The sequence below is a fragment of the Purpureocillium takamizusanense genome, chromosome 7 (assembly GCF_022605165.1).
Source record: "Purpureocillium takamizusanense chromosome 7, complete sequence".
NCBI classification, from domain to species: Eukaryota; Fungi; Ascomycota; class Sordariomycetes; order Hypocreales; family Ophiocordycipitaceae; genus Purpureocillium; species Purpureocillium takamizusanense.
In genome coordinates, this window is record NC_063074.1 from 558,456 (window position 1) to 573,023 (window position 14,568).

At 56.0% G+C, this 14,568-nt stretch overlaps 6 protein-coding genes across 8 annotated transcripts; 2 read left to right on the forward strand and 4 right to left on the reverse strand.

Moving 5' to 3' along the window:
- Positions 1 to 1,529: 1,529 nt before the first annotated feature.
- JDV02_007479 (dTDP-glucose 4,6-dehydratase) lies at positions 1,530 to 3,550 on the reverse strand. Of its 2 annotated transcripts, XM_047988974.1 has the most exons (5): positions 3,434 to 3,550; positions 3,130 to 3,326; positions 2,897 to 3,041; positions 2,310 to 2,845; positions 1,530 to 2,244 (listed from the first exon to the last, which is right to left on the reverse strand). In XM_047988974.1, the coding sequence occupies exons 2-5, from the start codon at positions 3,257 to 3,259 to the stop codon at positions 1,679 to 1,681; spliced, it is 1,377 nt and encodes a 458-aa protein (XP_047844973.1). In that variant the 5' UTR covers positions 3,260 to 3,326; positions 3,434 to 3,550; the 3' UTR covers positions 1,530 to 1,678. The 2 variants fall into 2 exon arrangements, with proteins under 2 accessions (XP_047844973.1, XP_047844974.1); XM_047988975.1 differs by lacking the exon at positions 3,434 to 3,550 and having other exon boundaries at positions 2,897 to 3,432.
- Positions 3,551 to 4,388: 838 nt separating this feature from the next.
- JDV02_007480 (uncharacterized protein) lies at positions 4,389 to 4,957 on the forward strand (the record flags this gene model as incomplete). Its single annotated transcript, XM_047988976.1, has 2 exons — positions 4,389 to 4,529; positions 4,592 to 4,957. 2 exons carry the CDS (start codon positions 4,389 to 4,391, stop codon positions 4,955 to 4,957), a joined length of 507 nt encoding a protein of 168 aa, XP_047844975.1.
- Positions 4,958 to 5,423: 466 nt separating this feature from the next.
- RPF1 (Ribosome production factor 1) lies at positions 5,424 to 7,155 on the reverse strand. Its single transcript, XM_047988977.1, has one exon. The coding sequence runs from the start codon at positions 7,045 to 7,047 to the stop codon at positions 5,800 to 5,802; it is 1,248 nt and encodes a 415-aa protein (XP_047844976.1). The 5' UTR covers positions 7,048 to 7,155; the 3' UTR covers positions 5,424 to 5,799.
- A 202-nt stretch (positions 7,156 to 7,357) lies between these two features.
- On the forward strand, positions 7,358 to 9,568 carry JDV02_007482 (uncharacterized protein). The gene has a single exon (XM_047988978.1). It carries the CDS (start codon positions 7,398 to 7,400, stop codon positions 9,435 to 9,437), a length of 2,040 nt encoding a protein of 679 aa, XP_047844977.1. The 5' UTR covers positions 7,358 to 7,397; the 3' UTR covers positions 9,438 to 9,568.
- A 24-nt stretch (positions 9,569 to 9,592) lies between these two features.
- JDV02_007483 (uncharacterized protein) lies at positions 9,593 to 11,299 on the reverse strand. The gene is made up of 2 exons (XM_047988979.1): positions 10,047 to 11,299; positions 9,593 to 9,975 (listed from the first exon to the last, which is right to left on the reverse strand). Exons 1-2 carry the CDS (start codon positions 10,960 to 10,962, stop codon positions 9,815 to 9,817), a joined length of 1,077 nt encoding a protein of 358 aa, XP_047844978.1. The 5' UTR covers positions 10,963 to 11,299; the 3' UTR covers positions 9,593 to 9,814.
- A 378-nt stretch (positions 11,300 to 11,677) lies between these two features.
- Positions 11,678 to 12,901, reverse strand: POP3 (Ribonuclease P). 2 transcript variants are annotated; one of them, XM_047988981.1, is made up of 3 exons: positions 12,644 to 12,901; positions 12,540 to 12,590; positions 11,678 to 12,481 (listed from the first exon to the last, which is right to left on the reverse strand). In XM_047988981.1, the coding sequence occupies exons 1-3, from the start codon at positions 12,718 to 12,720 to the stop codon at positions 11,869 to 11,871; spliced, it is 741 nt and encodes a 246-aa protein (XP_047844980.1). In that variant the 5' UTR covers positions 12,721 to 12,901; the 3' UTR covers positions 11,678 to 11,868. The 2 variants fall into 2 exon arrangements, with proteins under 2 accessions (XP_047844980.1, XP_047844979.1); XM_047988980.1 differs by having other exon boundaries at positions 12,540 to 12,901.
- Between the last annotated feature and the right edge of the window lie 1,667 nt (positions 12,902 to 14,568).

The window sequence follows — 14,568 nt, forward strand, 5'->3', positions numbered from 1 at the left end:
ATATCCCCCCCCCCCAAGGCAGGCACCGTGCCAGTGTCGTGTGGCTTTCCCATGTTCACTTCACGAGCGCCTCACCCACCTGAGCGTCCAAGATCGTTCTCTGTGCGGTCCTGGGGTGCTTCTAAAATTGCCTAAAGTCTGTAAGGCGGCATGGCATGCATGTCTCGTTGTGTTGGCGCGACGCAAACCCGCTGGCACTTACTTCATGGCATTGACGCGTTGCCCGGATCCAGCAGTCCGGTCTGCTTGGTGGTCTGCTCGCCGCCGGCATCCCTGTTCCCCGTCAGGGGGTCCGCCTCTTCGAGCACCAGTGGATGCCACCTGTGGATGCCACCACTGCCCCACTCTCTCTCTCGTCAGCAGGTGCCATTGCTCCGAGGCACGGGCACGCTTATTTATTACTACCTACCGATTTAGGGTTCGCCGAGGATTGCATCGCACCTCGTCTATCGTCCCTTCTTCTCGCGCCTTCATCATCTTCGCACGACGACGATGGCGGTGGTGGTGGCGGCGAGTCTGTTGTGGTAGTACATGACTTTGTCCACCTGGTGCATCCTGACCCAACGCAAGGGCGCTCGCGGTAACGGCGAGAGATTCCCGGGGACCCAGATAGATCCCCGGCAGCCGCAACCCCCCAACCTGGAAATGCTGGTCAACCCCTCCCTCGCACCCGGCAGGGCTGTCAACGGGCACCAACCTAACCTGACCAACAACTTCAGTGCAGGTTGGACCCCGGAAGGGCTAGCGTTCTGCCAACGAATCAGCACCACGCCGCTCGCACCCTCCCGCTGTTGGTTCAACCTTTCTGTGGCACTCGTTGAAACGCGTCCCGACAAGCTGGGCCCGGCTCTCGACCCAAGGTGACGGGACCCCGATTTCGATTTGTTCATGGCGCCTTCTGCAACTCCCCCGGCCCGGAACCGACGCTTTTGAGCCTTTGTGACTTTGCCCGCCCACCTTTTGTGTCACCGCTGCCGCTCCACCGACTTTTTCCACTGCGAGTGCCGGTCAACCTGGGGAACCAACCCATACGTACTCGTATTGTCATGAGGCATGACCTGTTTTGCAAAGTACCTCGCGCATTTGATCCAGCCCAGGCTGTCTTCGCCAGTTGGAGTGTCACAGCGTCCCACAGCTAAGTCTTCTGGAGTCGGACCGTTAGCCTGTACGTAAATATAGGCTGTGGCCCACTTGTTACTCGTGACTACCAATGTGACCCGATCTCATGTTGTGCAACCTGGCAGAACATGAGGCACTCGCAATGCAACATGATTTTTTCTCATGTGAGATAATTCGTGCTACTATAAGAAACACAAGAACTTGGGCATGTGCTACTCACTCGCTCCGGCCGGTGGCTCTTATACGGCACGATGCATCTCATTGTAGTCATTCCAGGAAGCGCAGTTTTCGAAACATGCCCTTTGCGGCTGTCAGGATCTACCTCTTCAGCCGCCTTTTTCTACGCCCTAGTATGCTTGCATGAATGCATATTTAGGATACACTCACTCCCAGACCACCAGAAAGGTCGGGTGAGAATGTCTATGGGTCCCGCCTGCCCCTCCCTCCCCCACCCCCTTTCATCTTGCCGTCTATAAATGGTATCTCAGCATCGTGACAGCCATAGCAATCAATAATCTCCTCGCGCGCATGCATAGATGCAAAGATTGTGTAACCAGCATCAGTATCTCCCATTCGTCTCGGCATCAGTCTTCTTCACTGTCGTGTGGCACTCATCACCGGGCTGCGGCGGCTCGTCCTTCATGGAGTGGTCGTCGTCTGGCATAATCTCGCCTTGGCTGACAGTCGGGAAAGGAGTAAGGACATGGCTAATGTCACCCCACCATAGCTCTCCAAACTGCCGATACCAGTCGACTGTCGTTTGAAGTCCCTCTTGGAGTGACGTTTTCTGCTCCCAGCCCAGCTTACGAAGTTTGGTACCGTCGACGGCGTACCGACGGTCGTTGAACGGCCTGTCCTTGGTGTACTTGATCCATTTGCGGAAACGGTTGGGGTCGTCCATGTCGACCTCCATTGCATCGAGTATCTTGTGGCTGAGTTCGAGGTTGGAAACCTCGTCAGCGGAACCGACGTTATACACGTGTCCAACCTGACCCTTGTGCAGGATGGTATCAAAGGCATCCGCCGCGTCTCCAGCGTAGAGATATCGACGCGTAGGTCGCCCATCACCGTGCAAGACAACAGGGCGACCCCTGCCAAGAAGACAAGCGAACTTTGGAATGATCTCTACTGCGAATCAGCATGTGATCATGGCCAGTCATTGTCTCGGGCAACAACTAGGCAGGACGTACTTTCGGGATATTGGTGAGGTCCATATACGTTGTTACTGCGTACAATAATGGTCGGCAGCTTGAAACTCTTTAGGTATGAGTGGACAAGCATCTCGGCGGCCGCCTTACTCGCGGCGTAAGGATTGGTGGGAGCAAGGATGCTCGACTCATGTAACTCATCGTCTCCTTCCTTGACCTCGCCGTAGACCTCATCGGTAGAGACATGGATGAAGCGCTTGATGCAAGCCTTTTTGGCACTCTCCAGAAGGACGTGGGTGCCGTAGACGTTGGCGTGCGTGAAGCTGTAGGAGTTTCCGAAGCTCAAATCGACGTGTGACTGGGCCGCGAAATGGAGCACGGTGTCGATTTCATGACGCTCCATGCAGTCCAGGACCTCGGGGGGGTTGGTGAGGTCGCCATGATAGAAGGTAAAGTTGCGCTTGTCGTTGAGAGTCCTGGTATTGTTCAAGGAGGAGCAGTAGTCGAGCTTGTCGAAGGAGACTATGTTGTAGGCCTCAGGGTAGGTGAGTGTGAAGTGGCGGACGACCCAAGATGCACTGCACGATCAGGTCAATTTGCATCTCACAGCACTGAACGGATGGACTCACATGAATCCAGCACCACCAGTGATCATGATATTACGGACGCCGGGTCGCGGCTCGAATTCCGTCGTACCCTTCAGAACTGGGGCACGTTTCCAGACATCCGGTTCCTGTGAATATGAGTGGTAGCCGTTGGCGGCGTTGACAGCCCCTGCAAGTCCAGCCCAATGCCACCGTCGTCAGCCCAGCCAGCGCCCATGCATAGAAGAAGGCTCAGCGCCGATAAAGGGCGCACGCACCGTAGGTCATTCTGCCTGTTGCGCGTTGCTGGCTCACACACGGCGTCATCGACGAAGCCCGGGCAGGTCGTCGTCTGGGCTGGTGATGTGGGACTCTGCTGTGCAGCCGTTGGAGGAGCCTGCGTGTCATAACGGCACGGATGCGAGTTGCGAGTCCTTGCGACCTGGCGCGTCAGAGAGAGAGACGGAAGGCGCGCCTGGTGCCGATCAGTGAGGTGCGGCACTCGAAGGGCACAATCCTGGGCAGGAGCCTGCGTCACTGGCGGAGGCAAGCGCTTGCACGGGTAAGAGCGCCTGAGCCTACCAAGATTTCGGAATTTGGTTTCTGTGATCTGCAGAGCGCAGCCTCTGGCCGAGCCGGCCAGTCGACGACGAAGATATCGACGGACACCGCGAAGTCATGCAGACTGGTGCGGATAGGCTCTGCACGTCGCCTGGGATGACGTCCGCACTGCAGTCAAGCCTAGCTCGCTCTCCAATAAACGCCGTTTCCCCCTGCGTGGCGCAACGGTCTCAACTCTGTGGCGCCCAGTGCCTCGTGTGACTTTCGGCCGCCAGTGAGGCCAGGTGGGTCCTTCAGAAGTGCGGGAAGGCGAAAGCGCTGTAGCTACGGGCATGGGGATTGGTGCGGGGGGCGTCACCAACACCAACCACTTCATCTCTGATACGTCGTATTTGGGGTCCTGGATTCAACGTCGGCTTATGAAACAAGAACCACGAATTACGAGAATGATCAGGTACAAGTAAGCACGAGTAGATGGGCGGAGGGACCATTGCAACTCGCGTGTTTGAGAGGGAGACGCTTTGTGCATTCGTGGTTCTCTTTCCATGACTAAATTACCTAGTAGATTGGTACTTCGTATACTGTACGAAGTACAGTTGGTGCGTAGATGCCTCAACGTACCTTTTCATCCTAGGTGCTCCTTCTTCTATCCATGGCACGGCCAATCTAAGGCAGCCGCATGCGACCTGCGGTGTGCAGCAGCGGCTGCTGCCAACGCCGCAGTGCTTTTACTCTTTGCAGGGCTTGGCAAAAGCGACCGACGCAAACCAGAGACTTGGGCTATCTCTTGGGCTGTTCCAAGCCTCTTCCAGCCGTCGATGACTGTCCAGCGTCACTTCATGCGCTTGCTTTTCTGCGACAAAACAAACCATCTCCGATCCACATTGGGTATCAGTTCGCTGTTCCGCGCCAAGCTTGATCTGAGTTTCAGCTCCATACAATCTGGCGCTTCCAGAATTCCCGGGTCGAAAACAAGATGGGTGCTGGCGCTGGCGATGGTGACAGTGCCGTCGACTCGGAGCTGCTCGCACAGCCGAAGGACAGCACTTGCGAGCCTGTCAATTTTCACGCCGGTCTCGCATGGATGGCTGTGAATACCTTCGCGACAGTCGGCATTGTATGGCTGTCACCACTGAAACTATGTGCTTGAGACCGATTGTCCACTGACACCGGCTGTAGGTCTTCACCAACAAAGCCATTTTCTCTGACCCGTCGTGGAGGCGGTGCCAGCTTTCCTTCGCCTCGTTCCATTTTCTCCTCACTTGGATCACACTGTTTGTGCTCTCCAGGCCAGCATTCTCCTACTTCGTTCCACGACGAGCTTCTTTGCAGCACTTGCTGCCGCTCGCGATCACCATGTGCCTGAATGTCATTCTCCCAAATCTCTCACTGGCGTACTCTTCCATCACATTCTACCAAGTTGCGCGCATTCTTCTCACGCCCACTGTTGCAGCCATGAACTATGTCTTGCACGGTTCCAAGCTTCCGTGGCTCGCCGTTGCAGCTCTTTTCCCTGCGTGCTTAGGCGTCGGAATGGTGTCCTAGTACGACTCCATCCCAACAAACGACGCAAACATCAAGACGACATCGCAACTCGGCATCATCTTCTCCTTTAGCGGCATTTTTGCCTCATCCCTCTACACAGTGTGGATTGCGAGCTACCATCGCAAGTTGCAAATGACCAGCATGCAGCTGCTATACACCCAGGCCCCCGTTGCCTCTGTTTTGCTTCTCTACGCGGTTCCGTTTGTTGACAGCTTCCCACACTGGATTGATGTTCCGGGTCACAGATGGTTCATGATCGGTTTAGTACGACCCAATATACTGTCGTATTGGTCAGCTGCTGATCATTACAGTCGGGTGGCTTCGCTGCCCTCATCAATCTTTCACAGTTCTTCATCGTTGCACAGGCCGGCCCGGTCTCGAGCACTGTAGTTGGACACCTAAAGACATGCACGATAGTCGCAATAGGTTGGATAACATCCGGAAGAACCTTGGAAGACAAGGCCATGGCCGGTGTAGTTGTTGCTATATTTGGTATTATCGCGTGAGTGTTGCCACCTGCAACCATTGTCCGCGCTGACATACGCCAGGTATTCCGTCGCCATGCTCGAGCACAACAGCAAGCTTCATTGACCTGTTCTCGTTCCGTCGCGAGTTAGGCGTATTTTCCGGCTAAGTTGAAGTTCGTGGCATTAAAATCGGACATGATAGAAGTCGTTGATGGCATAATGGGTTGTAAACACACAGTTCAGTTGAGTTTCAACATTTGCCAATACTTTGAAAACAAAATGATTGCCGGAATCTTTCTGGCCATTAAAAAATGCTGGACCAGATCGCTCCAAGACGCCAATTACACAGTGCATATGCCTGCCGTCCAACGCGAATTACAGGTTGAAGCGCTTGCGATCCTTCTCCATCTTGGCCTTCCATTCCCATTGTGTGGCGTCGCTCCCTTCGCTTCCCGCCCGCCCGATGCCCTTATCTACCCTTCTTAGCTTCAGGGTGAATCGCGGGCCCAGTTCCTGCAGACCGACTCGGAGGCCCTCCACTCCTTTGACCTCCTTGCCGTCTGCGCCAACGATGTTCTTTTCCGTCGTGCGCTTTTCTCGGAAAACGTAGCGATGGCGACGGAGGAAGATAAAATCGCGCTGGCAATGCAAGGTCACGACCTGTCGGCCCTGAAACTCGGGCTGCGGCGGGAAGAGCGTCTGGAACATCTTTGCCGTGAGGTAGCCCAACGGCGTCTTGAAATTATTGAGAATAAGCTCAGGGTAATGGTTGGTAGGGTTGCCGTGGCCGGGAAGTTTCTTGCCCTCGACCCAACTCGAGATACTGAAGTGGAACGTCGGGCCGGAGGGGAGGTGTACAATGGACATGCCTGTAGGCTTCTTGAGGTCCTCCTTGATGAGGACGACTGCTGTGTAGTCGCGATTCGTCGCAAACTTGCAAATCTCGCGCAGGGAGTACTTGTAAGCGTAGCGGTGGCCCGAGCGGCGAATGTATGTCGTGTTGGGGAACAGGGTTGAGATGAGCTGCGCCTCGTCGTGGATTGTGGAATTAAGGGACGTGGTGACGAGTATCTTAGGCGTCGGGGGCGGAACGTCAGAGAAGAGTGAGGGGAACTTGAGCGCGAGTGAGGAAGGAGTCAGGTCAAGGTTCGTGCTCGTCGTGGATGGGGCAATGCTGTTGTCTCGCGCCGCGCGCTTCTCCCGCTGCCGCTCCCTCGCGGCTTGCCGATCCTCATCGTCCTCGTCGTCCGTATCCAGCATACTGTCGTTATCGCCATCATCGTTTTCGCTTTCTGCGTCCTTCATCTCTGCGTCCAACGCAGCCTGCTCCTCGGCCTCGGCTTCCGCAATGCGCCGCTTCCTCAGCTGTTCCAGGTCCACGACTGCGCCGAGGCTGTCATCGTCGCCGTCGTCCCACACTCGCTTCTCGTCCAATGTGACAGCCCTGTTCTTTGCCAGTCGCGCAGCTTTCAGTGATGGGTCGCGGCTTTCTTCCTTCTTGCGACGATGCCGCTCCTCATGACGCTCCTTGTCCTTCGCCTTCTTGTGCTGGACGAAGAGTTCTTGTCGCTTGAGCTTGTTGGCAGCCTTGAGCGCCTGAACAGGCGGTTTTGTGAAGCCCATCGTTTCGTCAAGCAGATCAAGCTTCCAATCGGTCGCTTGATGTATATTTCACTGCTGTCGGTCGCTCTCAATGCTGGTAGCAATGCACGGGACAGTGCAGAGATACGGCGACGAAATTCCAAGCCAACCTCGAAATTTTGGCCCGACGGAGGGGCATTGGTAGCCTCTAACAAAGTGGCAGAAAATTCCAAAATTTTGGCGGTGAGCGGCCAGGGTGGCCTGCCATTGGTGTTCGCGACTATCAAACTCCACTTCGTCCAGAGGTCCAGGGTCCCAGAAAGACATTTCTTCAGGACGATTAGCCATCACAGTCACGACAATCAAGCTAGGCGCGGCACAGAGAAACCAAAATGACGGCCGCCGGTTCGAAACGGCGGAAGCTGGCCCATAACTCATCCGACGATGAGGCACAGCATGCCGCTTCGTCGAGAAGAGCTCAGAAGGACTTCTTCAAGCATGCATCCGACTGGAACCTGGAGCACGACTACGAGTCGCGCCGTCGCAAAGGAAAGAAGAACGCCAAAGAGAGCACGAAACTTCCACAGATTCGCTCCACAGATGGGCGGGTAGAAATTGTGCGGAACGTTGAGCCCGAAGAGGATGCATCCTCCGTCCAGAGCGACAACGAGTGGCTTGAGGGTCGCGAGGACGGCATCGAGTCCGAATCCGAGGAACTCGACGAAGACAAGGAGGAAGAGGAGCAAAAGCCTGAGATTCCGGAACCTCAGCAGATTCTTGAAGCTCAGGAGGAGCTGGCCAAACTCGCCAGCTCAATCAACGAGAACCCCGAAGAGAACATCGGTGCGCTCAAGGGCCTCGCGGCCCTCGGCCAATCCAAGATCCCAACAATACAGATGCTGGCGCTCATGACACAAATGACCGTCTACCAGGACATAATTCCCGGCTACAGGATACGCCCGCATACCGAAGAATCCTCCAAGGAGAAGCTGTCCAAGGAGGTTCGCCAGCTTAGGCAGTTTGAACAGAGCTTGGTATCCGGTTACCAGGGCTACGTTAAGGAGCTTGCGCGGTGCGCCAAGTTCGAGACGAAGCCTGTGCGAGGCGGGCAGAGTGTGGCGAATGTTGCAGTCACATGCGCGTGCTCGCTCATCACCAAGGTCCCGCACTTCAACTTTCGGTCAGATGTTGTCAAGATCCTCGTCGGCAGGCTGAGCCGGAGAAAAATCGACGACGATGCCGTCAAGTCCCAGAAGGCGCTGGAAGAATTCTTTCGCGATGATGAGGAGGGCAGGCCATCTCTCGAGGCAGTGTCGCTGCTCACAAAGATGATGAAGGCGCGTGAATTCGAAGTCGACGAGACCACCGTCAACCTGTTCCTCAGCCTCAGGCTCCTGTCCGAGTTCTCGGGCAAGGCGTCTCAGGATCGAGTGGAGAGATCAGCCGAGGACCTGGCCAAGGTCAAGAAGAACAAGAGGGAATTCCGCACAAAGAGGGAGAGAAAGGCGATCAAGGAACAAAAGGCGCTCGAGAAGACCATGGCCCAGGCCGACGCCCTCGTCAGCCACGAAGAGCGCGACAGGATGCAGTCCGAGACTTTGAAGCTCGTCTTCGCCACCTACTTTCGCATCTTGAAGCTGCGTGTTCCACACCTTATGGGTGCCGTTCTGGAGGGCTTGGCGAAGTACGCGCACCTCATCAACCAGGACTTCTTCGGCGACCTCTTGGAAGCACTCAAGGATCTGATCCGCCACAGCGACGAGGACGCCGAGGGTAAGTCCACGGAAGATGCCGAAAACGAAGAGGATGACGAAGATATTCCCGTTCGCAATCTCACTCGCGAGGCACTTCTGTGCACCGTCACGGCCTACGCTCTGCTGGCGGGCCAAGACGCCCACAACTCTCGCCACGACCTCCATCTCGACCTTTCCTTCTTCACGACACATCTATTCAAGTCCCTCCTCCCGCTCGCCACCGCCGCAGACCTCGAGAACACCCGCCTCAGCACCTCGTCTTCCTCCTCTGCCGCATCCGCCACCTCCAAGATCAACGTCCAAACCACCACAGTCCTGCTACTCCGCTCTCTCACCGGCATCCTCCTCCCCGCGTACAACGCGCGCCAGGTCCCGCCCCTTCGACTCGCCGCCTTCACCAAGCAGCTCACCTCCACGGCGCTGCACCTTCCTGAGAAGTCGGCGCAGGCTGTCCTGGCTCTGCTCGGCGACATCGCCCACACACACGCCAAGAAGATCAACAGCCTGTGGAACACGGAAGAGCGCAAGGGCGACGGCAAGTTCAACCCTCTGAGCGACTCCGTCGAGGGCAGCAACCCATTTGCTTCGACGGTCTGGGAAGGCGAGTTGCTCAGGAAGCATTTCTCGCCAAAGGTGCGGGAAGGGGTCAAGATGTTGGAGAAGAGCATGACAAGTTGAAGCCGCGACATTGCAGTATTATTGCTTCCATTTGAATAGCATGCACAATCCACCATGCACGCAGATTACAATTGTCGTTGGTTTGCAACGTCGTAATGCCTTTTCTCCGAAAGCGAATGCTGTAAAAGTCGGAATACAAACATGGGTTTCTGTGGCAACAAACCGATTCCTGTAGATTCCATGTTGAGGTACATTATAGTCCGACGGATTTTGACGAGGCGCCAATACTACAACTCATAAAACTTTCCGTCGTATGCCACTCTACAGTCGCTATCTTCTTCAACGCCATGTACAGCATCGATTAGTCCCCAGCCTTCGCATTGATCCATCAACCCCAGCTGCCCCTCATGCTATCCGCTGTGAGGGCCACTATCCACCTAGGCCGCCCACTTAGACGACTGAAGACCGTTTCGGGGGCCCTTGGTCTTTGCGGACCGAGTTGGCGGTGATCCTGCAGCTTCGACATGCTGTGCTTGTACCTGTGGCTCGCACGAATGAACAGTTGTAGGCAAGAAAGGATTGGCGGACGGCGCAGGAACTATATTCTGTTAGACGGGGGGGCGGGGATACCGCAGTTGGGGCAATGCGTCCACTAGGAGAAGTTCATACTGTTGAATGACAGTGGAGGTATGGGGTTCTGGCCCATGCCGTTGTTGGCAAAGCTTTGGGTGTTCCACTCTAGATTCTGCTCGGCCGTCGAGGCAACTGCGGTATGTGCCTGGCTGTTGATGCCAGAATATAGGGTTCGTTTTGGGATAAAACTCGCAGCCTGCGGAGAGAGTTTCGTATCTGCCCGTGCCGTCGTTGAGCTGTCCGGCCTTCCCACTTCTTTTGGTGAGTCGCCAGGCTCGTTCGCCGAAACCTTTTCAAGTGTAACTTTCTTCGCAGGCGCTGTCCTGACCGTAGAAGCAGGAGAGGTCATTGTCAAGTCTTCCATCGCCGCCGTAGATTGGTCGACAGGAGCCGACTTCTCGGTTGAGTCCTCTGTTGGTTCTGCCTGATGCTGCTGCTCTTCATTCGGTAGCTGGCCTCCGTTCACTAAGAAGAAGAATGTGTCTAGGACAGATCCAGGTAGGGCATCTTCCGGCTTTTGCTCTTCAAATCTGCATGTGGGCATTGACATCTGGTTCAGGGGGGGGCCACTGTTCTTGCCTGCTGGTCCCCGCTCTATAGCTGGCAACCTGTTTGCCGATTTTGCGGGATCCTCATCGTCGACACGACGTAGAAAGTCTGCAGCAGAGCTGCCGAGCACAGGTGATTCTCCGTAGTTGGCGCTCTGCTCCCCAAATCTGCCGAGGCCGGCGTACTGCCGCTGGCTTGGAGGCGGCGGGCCGCAAATATTCGAGGGTTGCGAAATGTGGGCGGCCGACTTTTGCTGGGTGGGTTGAGGTGCTCTTCTCGACGCAGCTGCTCTGCCGGTCTGGTTGCCGCGTCGATGTTTGGTGTCACCCCCCGACTTGAAGCTGCGGGCAAGCTCCAGGGCAGCTGCCAGCTTCTCCGGGTCGTTGTACCCCGAGCCACTCATATCGCACGCTCCAGTATTGTGAATGAGGCCACGACCGACGGAAACGTTATATGATCAGGAGACTGGCCACGTTGCCGACAATGTTGAATGATGTCAGTCCTCTGCTGCTGCTGGGATGGGTTCGTGGCAGGTGTTGACAGCTGTGGCCCGCGAGGCGCAAGGCTTGCACCTTTCGCCAACCGCTTCTCCTGAGCGTCCTGTGACACAACTGACCACGGAAGCTGCCTCGAATGACAACAGAAAATAGGAAGCAAAGGGGTGATGGGCCAGAAACGAGGGTATCGCGCGGGTCCGACTGTGGCCGCGTCTTCCAGGCCGGGCAGCCCTAGGTAGAGACTCCAGGATGTGGTTCAAAAGTCGCTAAACGGCCCGCGAACGAGAGCCAGTCACTGAAATCACACCACAATGGATCTTTGTTTGGCTTTTGTACGTCCTAGAGGCACGTGGCAGGTGCGCGCACTCGCGGTTGCCCCGGAAAAGGGCCGGCGGCCCGGCAAACGGCGGCACGAGCGTCAAGGTGAACGAACACTCGCCTTGCTCTAACTTGCGTCGCCGGGGGGGTGTTCGGAGCAGCGGCTGCTGCAGCTTGCCGTTCACTGTATGCTAGCTGGCCGTAGCAGCCGGAGGACCGCACGGCATTTCAATTAGGGGCAACGATGCCTACCTACCACATTCTGAGCATATATGCACTTGAGAATTCTTGGAATGACAGAGCGCCTATTCTCCAGAGCAAACATGGAGTAAGAACGTTTATAGCACGTTTGTTGCGACCTTTAGCCATGAAACCGAGCCGGTGGCCATGTAAATACAGCACCTCTGTGATGCGACACGGGCATCAATCTTCCGCTTCGCCAGCCACTAGCTCATATCCCGTAAGCCGCCCGGTGTACACTTCTTTCCCCACGCTCATGCCGTTGTCTTTGCCTTCTTTACTCCAACAGTCGTCTCTGTCGAGCCAATTTGTGTCGGCCGATAAGCACTAGCCTTGCTCCCCTCCAGCCAAGAAGTGTCCACGGGTGAAACGGTCTTTCGAACAAACGCCAACAGCGCTTCAGCGCCTGGAGCATCGCGCATCACGGCAACGGACGATACCCGCGCGACGCCCAAGACGGAACTGAGCCTTTCCGAGCACGGTTTTGAGAACCCCACTAATCGGGTTCGCTCAGCATACGGCAAGGCTCGCGTTGCCGCGCCGACCATTCTGGGGAAGTGGCAGTTGAAGGCCGATGACTGATTGCCGCGTGCAACAAAAACCATGGAATATGGGCCTTTGGCATCATCTGTACCCTGCGATCCAGTTTCTCTGTGCCCCTCTGACGTTTCTTCAAGTCTTCTTGTAATCGAATTGAAGCCGACATGGACGTAAGCGCTGAGTTCGGGCTTCTGTGGCGCTGGCGGCCCGTGGGTCTCGTCCTCGGGTGTGGCATCCTGCATCGAGGCAGTACGTCTTTTGCTGCTTCTCTTCCCCTTCGACGGTCTTGTATGATGCCTTCTGTGTTGCCCGATGGGGTTGAGAAGGCTATGTGGCAATGTTGCGTGAGCACAAGAAGCTTTGTGTCTCGATCAATGACACTTACTTGCACAGCATCTCCAGTATGGCGTCCTGGTCATCAAACAATATCTCGGGCCTTGATTTTGTGAGCGCTATTGTTACACATCGCTTGTGGGGTGCCAGCTTTACCACGAAACGGAGGAGAAGGGCGTGTCGAGGTGATGAATGAGCCTCTTGCGCCCTGTGGGCTGTGTCGACGAAGCCATTGTGGGGAGACCCAAGATCGCGTCCGGCTGCACCAGATTGCTCTGAGTCTTCCGTACTTTTTATTCTCTCGAGAAAATGCAGCAAACGCTCTCCCGCATAAGCGATCGTGCAAGCTGTGAACAAGCAAGTTCAAGGAAAGATGCTTGGTGCGCGAGCTTGAGATGAAGTTGGATAGTGGACCCTGAAATGGGCGTGCGAAGTACCGAAAAAGACCATGGGTGGGCCCGCCTAAAATGAACAAAGTACCCGCGACCTGGGGCACCACTGTTGATCCGGGCTTGACGGGTTCCGTGGGGCGTCGCAGGTCCTCTACAGCGGAGCCTCACGCCCTAAGGCTGAACACCTGGCGTTCACCTGCGTGAGGCGTGCTGGTAGCCCGTACTAGTCTCGGGATGGTATGGACTTGAGCGTAAGCCACGAGACAAGGGCAACGCGTCGGTAGGTCTTCTAGAAGGATGCCCACAGCCCAGACTTGGATACGTCATGTGAGCCGTGCGTCCCTGCGAGCAACGAAAGCTTTTCACTACTTCGCACTCACACCAAGTTCATCGTCTCTAGGTACTAGGTATGCTGAGCTTAGACAAGCTGCGTACCCAACTCCTGCGTCCTGCTGCCTACTCGTCACTGCGTACGAGGTATTGTCGTCTAGAATGAGCTCTTACATCGCCAGGTGCAGGGTAGCTAAGGTAGCATTCGCGACTTCTAATATCCATCGTCATTTTGGCATTCACGGAGGCACGCTGGCATTGCGGTTCGCCCAGGGCACCGAGCGTCTTAAGTAGCCACCTCGTATGCATCTCAGTTTGATAATGATTTCCCTGTATTTATCCGTGCCGCTTTGCAACCATGTCGCAGCCGACGGCAGCCCTGGGCTTGTCTGTGCGACAATGGGGCTTGCAGACCCAATCCTCGGTCGAGAGTCTGTGATGCAACCCAATCACGCCGTTCGTGACCATCGGCATGATCTCCCTGCCTGATTGCCTAGGCAGAACCGGGTGCAAGGCTACACTGCTAATGGGATTTTGTGTCAATATGACGTGCCGAACCCTATCTGTAGCCGCGTGTATCTTCTGATCCGCCCGAGCCAGTCCCGTCAAAGCACAAGCGAGGCACCGTGCTATTTTGCTGTTTTAGGCTCCAGGCTTTCCCGCTAGATCGAATCTTGGGCCGCCGCTTGCAGTTGCTAGTGTCGGGTCGGCAGTCACTGTCAGTCACAGCTTGCTTATGTGGCCCCGGCGAAAGGCGTGTTGCATTGGTCCCTTGGCTTCCCTCATCCTCTCATGGTGACAAATGGTGCCTGGCGAGTCGTCATCGCGAGATCTTGCCAGCGGCCCAGTATACCGAGGAACGAGCGCAATCACATTCATACTCCATGGTTCGACATCCTGCTGCCCTTTACTTACTCATTTGTCTGCCCCTCTGAGCCCGCCTCGGTGGTCGTGGCACAGCACCATCGCAACAAGACGCTGACCGCGTTTGAGTGGCTCCACAGCACATAGTGCCTGCCCACTATTGAGGGCGGTAAGTGACGGCTCGTGCCATTTCCCTTGAAATCTCCTTCACATCAGTTGCCCGGTCCTGGCGATGATGCGCAGTCATCACACACGCCTATCATGGGGGCCACGCACCCAGGCAAGAGCTGCTCGAGGGCGGAGACACCGCTGGAGAAGGAGCCCGGGACCTCACCTCAGGCACATCAGCGTGGCCCTGGGCCCACACACCAGAACGATGTCACTGGCGCCCAGGCCCCATGCGCTCATCCACTGTCGGAGGAGCTACCTGCCTGGCAGTGCAAGACGTACGGAATACTCCACAGCAACCAAGTGGTGACGTCCACTGGTCTCGCC

What these genes read in the sequence shown, in the direction of transcription:
- RPF1 (XM_047988977.1), bottom strand. Translation starts at nt 7,047, where the DNA reads ATGGGCTTCACAAAACCGCCTGTTCAGGCGCTCAAGGCTGCCAACAAG.
- JDV02_007483 (XM_047988979.1), bottom strand. Translation starts at nt 10,962, where the DNA reads ATGAGTGGCTCGGGGTACAACGACCCGGAGAAGCTGGCAGCTGCCCTG. An exon ending in ACCTCCACTGTCATTCAACA is followed by an intron (nt 9,976 to 10,046) that starts GTATGAACTTCT and finishes AACAGAATATAG; the next exon opens with TTCCTGCGCCGTCCGCCAAT.
- JDV02_007479 (XM_047988974.1), bottom strand. Translation starts at nt 3,259, where the DNA reads ATGACACGCAGGCTCCTCCAACGGCTGCACAGCAGAGTCCCACATCAC. An exon ending in AACAGGCAGAATGACCTACG is followed by an intron (nt 3,042 to 3,129) that starts GTGCGTGCGCCC and finishes CTGGACTTGCAG; the next exon opens with GGGCTGTCAACGCCGCCAAC. An exon ending in ACTGGTGGTGCTGGATTCAT is followed by an intron (nt 2,846 to 2,896) that starts GTGAGTCCATCC and finishes CTGATCGTGCAG; the next exon opens with TGCATCTTGGGTCGTCCGCC.
- JDV02_007482 (XM_047988978.1), top strand. Translation starts at nt 7,398, where the DNA reads ATGACGGCCGCCGGTTCGAAACGGCGGAAGCTGGCCCATAACTCATCC.
- POP3 (XM_047988981.1), bottom strand. Translation starts at nt 12,720, where the DNA reads ATGGCTTCGTCGACACAGCCCACAGGGCGCAAGAGGCTCATTCATCAC. An exon ending in CCCTTCTCCTCCGTTTCGTG is followed by an intron (nt 12,591 to 12,643) that starts GTAAAGCTGGCA and finishes CACAAAATCAAG; the next exon opens with GCCCGAGATATTGTTTGATG. An exon ending in ATACTGGAGATGCTGTGCAA is followed by an intron (nt 12,482 to 12,539) that starts GTAAGTGTCATT and finishes ATTGCCACATAG; the next exon opens with CCTTCTCAACCCCATCGGGC.